Source organism: Diceros bicornis, chromosome 10 (genome assembly GCF_020826845.1).
Source record: "Diceros bicornis minor isolate mBicDic1 chromosome 10, mDicBic1.mat.cur, whole genome shotgun sequence".
NCBI lineage: Eukaryota > Metazoa > Chordata > Mammalia > Perissodactyla > Rhinocerotidae > Diceros > Diceros bicornis.
Window position 1 is genome coordinate 78,515,692 of NC_080749.1, and position 6,000 is coordinate 78,521,691.

At 45.0% G+C, this 6,000-nt stretch overlaps 1 protein-coding gene across 1 annotated transcript in view; it reads left to right on the top strand.

The window, feature by feature from the left end:
* The window catches only part of LOC131410966 (aldehyde oxidase 1), a 73,509-nt gene extending 68,353 nt beyond the window's left edge, over window positions 1-5,156 (top strand). Inside the window, exons 32-35 of the mRNA XM_058549550.1 lie at window positions 843-908; window positions 2,614-2,802; window positions 3,505-3,672; window positions 4,580-5,156. Coding sequence (XP_058405533.1) covers window positions 843-908; window positions 2,614-2,802; window positions 3,505-3,672; window positions 4,580-4,630 — 474 coding nt within the window. The 3' untranslated portion in view covers window positions 4,631-5,156. The remainder of the gene's footprint in view (window positions 1-842; window positions 909-2,613; window positions 2,803-3,504; window positions 3,673-4,579) is intronic.
* The last annotated feature ends 844 nt before the right edge of the window (window positions 5,157-6,000 follow it).

The following is a 6,000-nucleotide window of genomic DNA, read 5'->3' on the forward strand; positions in this document are numbered from 1 at the left end:
ACCGTTTTCACTGTGTCTTTAAATAAGAGAGGGGAGTGCCTGAAGTTTTATTTTAGTAAAACATTCTGGATCACTATCTAATTTTCTTAAGAAAAACGTTGGATGAGAGTCCCAGATCAAGTAAGGAAATTCTTGGGTTTCCTTTGTTCCATTAACGATCATAAGTAGAATCTGTTTGCCATGGCAGAAGCCACTATGTCACATAAAAGAAGGGACAGACTTGCTGGAGAGCAAAGGTGTTACCAGCAGCCTGGCGGGGCCTGCTGTATTCCTCCTCACTTGTAGGTTATCAGGAAACTTTTGGTCACCAAGTTGTAATGTCAGATTTATTTTCTCTTATTCCCCAAAAAGGAAAAATCTAGAACGGCAATAGCAGTCAAAAGACCTTTTTGCTGAAGCACTGATTTCTGTGGTTCAGTAAACATCACCCAGCGCCTGGACTCTGGCTGTTGGGTTGGGTGGGAGCCACAGTGTTTCTCAACAAGGGTCCTGAGGGCCATCGATGTTTTCTGTTTTCTGTGTCATGTTATGTCTGTTGCTGTGGATTAAACTCAATATGTTGCAACACTCAGCTGGACTCAAAGTCAAGTAAATATTTTTCTCTCTCATTGTTTCCAAGAGAAAAAAAAATCAGTGCTTAAGCCAGTTGAATATTTATGTAACTTTGACAGTTATACATAATAAACTTTGTAAGGCAATAAAATCTTTGTTGCTTCTTTCTCCAGCAATATAATGTGGCCCAAAGAAAGGTTCTATACCAAGGTCATCCTGGCAGGAACTGTTTCTCAGCTTTTTCTCCATAAGTTGTATTCATTAAAATAAACATTTTTTTTTATTACTAGAACATCAGAACAGACATTGTCATGGATATTGGCTACAGTATAAATCCAGCCCTTGACAGAGGCCAGGTATGTACACTGATCTGCCTTCTTCCTCTCTGTAAAGCCAGAGCTGCTGTGGGATCTGCAGGGAAAACCTTCCATCCGGCTTGGTCATCATCGTATCTTTCTACCCTGTCATCAGAATCTTTCTATTCAGGCCAGCCACAGAACTCAAACCTCTTATTGTTATAATTGGGAAGGAAACTAGGGTGTTTTAGGTAGTTTTTGAAGAAACATACAGTCTGTGATTGGGGAGCTTGAACGAGGCAGGACTGAGCCTGGAGGTGACAAAACGAGCCCACACCTTGGGGTAGAAGCAGAATGTCGTGCTGAGGGCCAAGCCTTGGGCGTGTGACTGACTCGAGCTTCGAGGAACGTACAGTTGGGCTGGGGTAACAACGTCGCACAGTTACAGCAGTAGCTATTGGTAGGTAGTCTAATTCGCTGCAGGCATTTTTTATTTAAATTTGAAATAATTGGCAAGATTGAGAAATCACAAGCTGTTTTACATACATATTCAAATGTCCAGCATCTCTTGGGACACAGCAAGTTCACTGGAGCTCCATTTCCACGAGGACAAGTGAACTGGCTGCCTCTTTAGAGAGTCATGCGCTCCTTCTAGGATGCAGGACCCACCTGGAAGCCTCACTCACTGCCTTTACCTGCCCGCACCCGTGGGCCATTCCGCTCACTACCTCCATTGAGAACATAATGTGGGGCAGTCTCCCTCTGATCTCGCCTGTGTCGCTGGAGGATGGGGAGAAGGTGTGGGTTGGAGAAGTCAAGCATGCTTCAGGGAGGAGGTGGGCGTGGACAAGGGAGTCAAGGAATGAACAGGGAAAGGCTTTCTGGGTGGGAGGGGAGTGGAGGCACCAACCGAGGAAGAGGTGAAGTGCAGCACCTGTGTGTTCACGGCTGAGGAGAGGGCTGATGGCAGTGGTAAGCGCCTGTGTCAGCGGCGTGGCCGTGAGGCTGAGGGGGAGAATGAGAGAGGGCGGGTTGGTGGAGGCTCTGCGAACACAGGCACCTAAGTAGGTGGAGGTGACTGGCCCGGGGCGTGGTCTGGACTTTTAGGAAGATTCCTCTAACCTCGTGGTAGAGAAGGACATCCTGCCAGTAGACAGAAGTGAGGATGGAGAGTTGGGGTGGGGGGGCACTATGGCCCCGGGAAGGAAGTAAAGGAAGAAGAGACCCAGAAGTCAGAAAAACGAGTGGAGAGGTAATTTTGGCCGCGTGCAAACCTCTGAGAACCGGAGCATTTTAAAGCTGTAGTGGAAGCTTAGAGAGCACACGGTTCAAACCCTTCCTGTTACAAGCAAAGAAACTGCGTCCAGAGACGTGAGGCCCGCCAGCTCGGGAGCAAGGATGGTGGATGACAGGACCGGATTGTCAGCCCTGGGAGCCTCTGTGCTCGGGGCTGTGGGCAGATCCGCAGAGAGGGTGTCGCCTGTCCCCAGGCAGGAAAAATGAGGGCGTTTGGGCTCCAGGCTATAATTTTAGTGCAAAACTGAGATTCAAACACAAGTCTTTTGACTTTGAACTTAGCGCTGAATAAGTTGTTTAGAAATGCTTTTCGGTAAACTTTTAAGTAAATTTTAGAGACATGCTTCAAGACACACTGGGAACCCTCTTAAATGGTATTTTAAAAATTCAAACAAACAGCATGAAGTGAAATGCTACTGTTGCTGTATTTTCTCATCTGTGGAAATTGTTGTGTTTTTTCTTCCCTCAGGTTGAAGGCGCGTTTATTCAAGGCATGGGACTCTATACAATAGAGGAACTGAAGTATTCTCCTCAGGGTGTCCTGTACACTCGTGGTCCAAACCAATATAAAATCCCGGCCATCTGTGACGTCCCCACAGAGCTGCACATTTCTTTTTTGCCTCCGTCTGAAAATGCCAATACCCTGTATTCGTCTAAGGTAAGCCATGCTCTAGGAGTAAATGCATGTTTGAGTGATATCTGTGTCGGGGGGGGGTGGGAACATTCATCTCTTGATTGTTTGGGATTTTAACTGGGATTATTGAAAAAAAGCCCAGCTTAATGTTTTTGTATGTGTGTGTGTGAGGAATTTGACCCTGAGCTAACATCTGTCGCCAATCCTCCTCTTTTTGCTGAGGAAGATTGTCCCTGGGCTAACATCCGTGCCCACCTTCCTCTATTTTATATGGGATGCTGCCACAGCATGGCTTGACAAGCAGTGCATCACTCTGTGCCCGGAATCCGACCCTGCAAACCTGGGAACGCTGAAGTGGAGCGTGCAAACTTAACTGCTGCGCCACCTGGCCAGCCTTAAACGTTTTACTTATAAAATAATTTAACAACATTATAAATTTTAAAAAAATACTCCAAATCTTGGAGCCTAATATCAACTACTATTACCATCAGGTTGTATCTGAGTTTTTGTTTTGTAATAATAATCCATTTCCTTAAGCTAGAATCCTAAGAATGAGAATATTGGGTTAAAATATTAAATTACTTTGTTAAAGGAAACAGTTATATAATATTGAATGTTTTGTGTATGCGTATACACACATATGTACCTATAGATTCCCATCTCCGTATATATACATGCAGATACAGAGAAGGAGAGTCACAGTTTAGTTGACTTGTTTCCTCCCAGGGTCTAGGAGAGCCTGGGCTGTTCCTGGGGTGTTCGGTGTTTTTTGCCATCCATGACGCGGTGAACGCAGCGCGGCAGGAGAGAGGCCTGTGCGGACCCTTGAAGCTCAGTAGTCCACTGACCCCAGAGAAGATTAGAATGGCCTGTGAAGATAAGTTCACAGAAATGGTACGTTCTGCTCATGAAATTCTAGATTTTTGTCCCCTGTCCTTGTGGTCAGTGTCATTAACCCACCGTGGTGGCTTTCCATGGAAGAAAAGGGCATTTGAGCAGGAGAAGAGCAGAGTGGCCCTTGGATTGCATTTGTCATCAGCCCGTCCCTGCCCGGCCCACAGTCGGGCTCAGGTCTACAGCATTTGGAGAAAGAAAGTTATTCTTCATTCATCAGTTGTGTGTTCCTCCCTTGTTTTGATCCCTTCCCAGAACACCTTGGTCAGGAGCAGAAGTTCAGGAAGTGTGCTCTGAACCTAAGACCCCCAGGCCAAGAATATGGGCCGCTCCACCAGTCTCTCTCCCTCCACCACAGACGGGCACTGGGAAGGTGTGCACAGTTCCTGGTTTGAACACGGAGTGGGCTCTCTCTGGCCCGACCCCAATAGCAGGAGTCTCTCCTGTGACACCGCTGCCGAGAAACGTCTCAGCTGCCCTTGGTCATTTTCAGTGATGAGATTTTTAACTGTGGAGGAAGTCATGACGATCACAGTGACCTCTCTGACTATAAACAAGTCGTTCCTTCTATTGGGGGGAGAGCCCCTGCTGCACCCCCTCCTGTGCTGGCTCCTTGTGGAGCCCCCTAGCCTTTCCTAAGCCCCATGAGTCACCTCTTCACTCTGGAGAAACACAGAGACTGACTCCACTTTTCACTTGTCCCCCTTCAAGGGTGAGATGACCCTCGTAGCTGCCCGCCTCCGGTCCTCTCCTGGATCCCTCCACATTCTCAGGCTGTCCTTCCAAGACCTCCCATTGTCCCGGGTGCCCTCTGGGAACTTTTTATCCTATTCTCTATTTTGCTACTTTTCGCCTCTCACAAACATTTTCCAAGTTGCAAACATCCAAATTTGTTCTTTTATTATAGATTCCAAGAGATGAACCTGGATCCTATGTTCCTTGGAATATACTCATATGAGTCAAATACAAACTTCTGAGAAAAAAAGGGGTGACTTTTCCAACAAAGCAATCTGTCCAGTCTCTGTGCTCCAAGATGCTAGATCTGAAAGACAAATTTCACAGTTCAGAAATCATTTCATAGAATATTGCTTTTATATGACACTGATTTTAAATGTTCCATTTAAATTTTGATAGATACGCTTAAGTGATTTATAAATCATATTTTAAATGGCATAAATCCTAGCTGGTTCCCTCTGGAATGATATTATCCACTACTCTGTGCCTTAAATCCATCCAGCTGAACGGAATAGAAGATGATGGCTTGTGCGTGATGTGTACTTGGCTTGTATCCACCAACAGAAATTATACTGTCTGCTGAAAGGCAATTTTCTCAATACTTGCATTAGTGGTATGAACTGTAAACTTGTCGTTTTCTCATTTGTCCCCATCTGCGATCACCCTCCTTTTCTTGTCGTAATGGATCCAGGCACTGGATCTAAAGAGTCTGTGAAACCAAAGAAAAAAATAAATAAATTGGACTTCATCAAAACTAAAAACGTTTTTTCTGTGTGCCTCAAAAGACATGACAAGAAATTGAAAAGACAGACCACAGAATGAGAGAAAATATTTGCAAACCAAATATCTGATAAAGGTTTAATATGCAGAATATATTTTAAAAAGTTCTTATAAGCCAACAATCAGAAGATAAATAACCCAATTTAAAAATGGGCAAAGAGGGGCTGGCCTGGTGGCGTAGTGGTTAAGTGTGCATGCTCCACTGCGGCGGCCCAGGTTCGGATTCCTGGCACGCACCGACGCACCGCTTCTCAAGCCATGCTGTGGCCGCGTCCCATATAAAGTGGAGGAAGATGGGCACGGATATTAGCCCAGGGCCAATCTTCCTCAGGAAAAAGAGGAGGATTGGCGACAGATGTTAGCTCCTGGCTAATCTTCCTCACACACAAAAAAAAATTAAAAATGAGCAAAGAAATCGAATAGACATTTATCCAAAGAAGGTATATAAATGGCAAGGAAGCACAAGAAAAGATGCTCAAACTCATTATTCATTAAAGAAATGGAAATCAAAACCGCAGTGAGACAACATTTCACACCTAGTAGGATGGCTAGAATCAAAATGAGAGACAAGAGTCATGCTGACAAGGATGTGGAGAATTTGGAATCCTTGTCCATTGCTGGGGAGAATGAAAATGGTACAGATTCTGTGGAAACAGGTTGACAGGTCCTCAAAAAGTTAAACATAGAATCATCCTATGACCACTCCTGGGTGTATGCCCAAGAGACCTGAAAACATATGTTCACACAAAAACTTGCACACAAAAGTTCATGGCGGTATTCAGAGTAGCCAAGAGTGGAAGCAACAGAACTGTA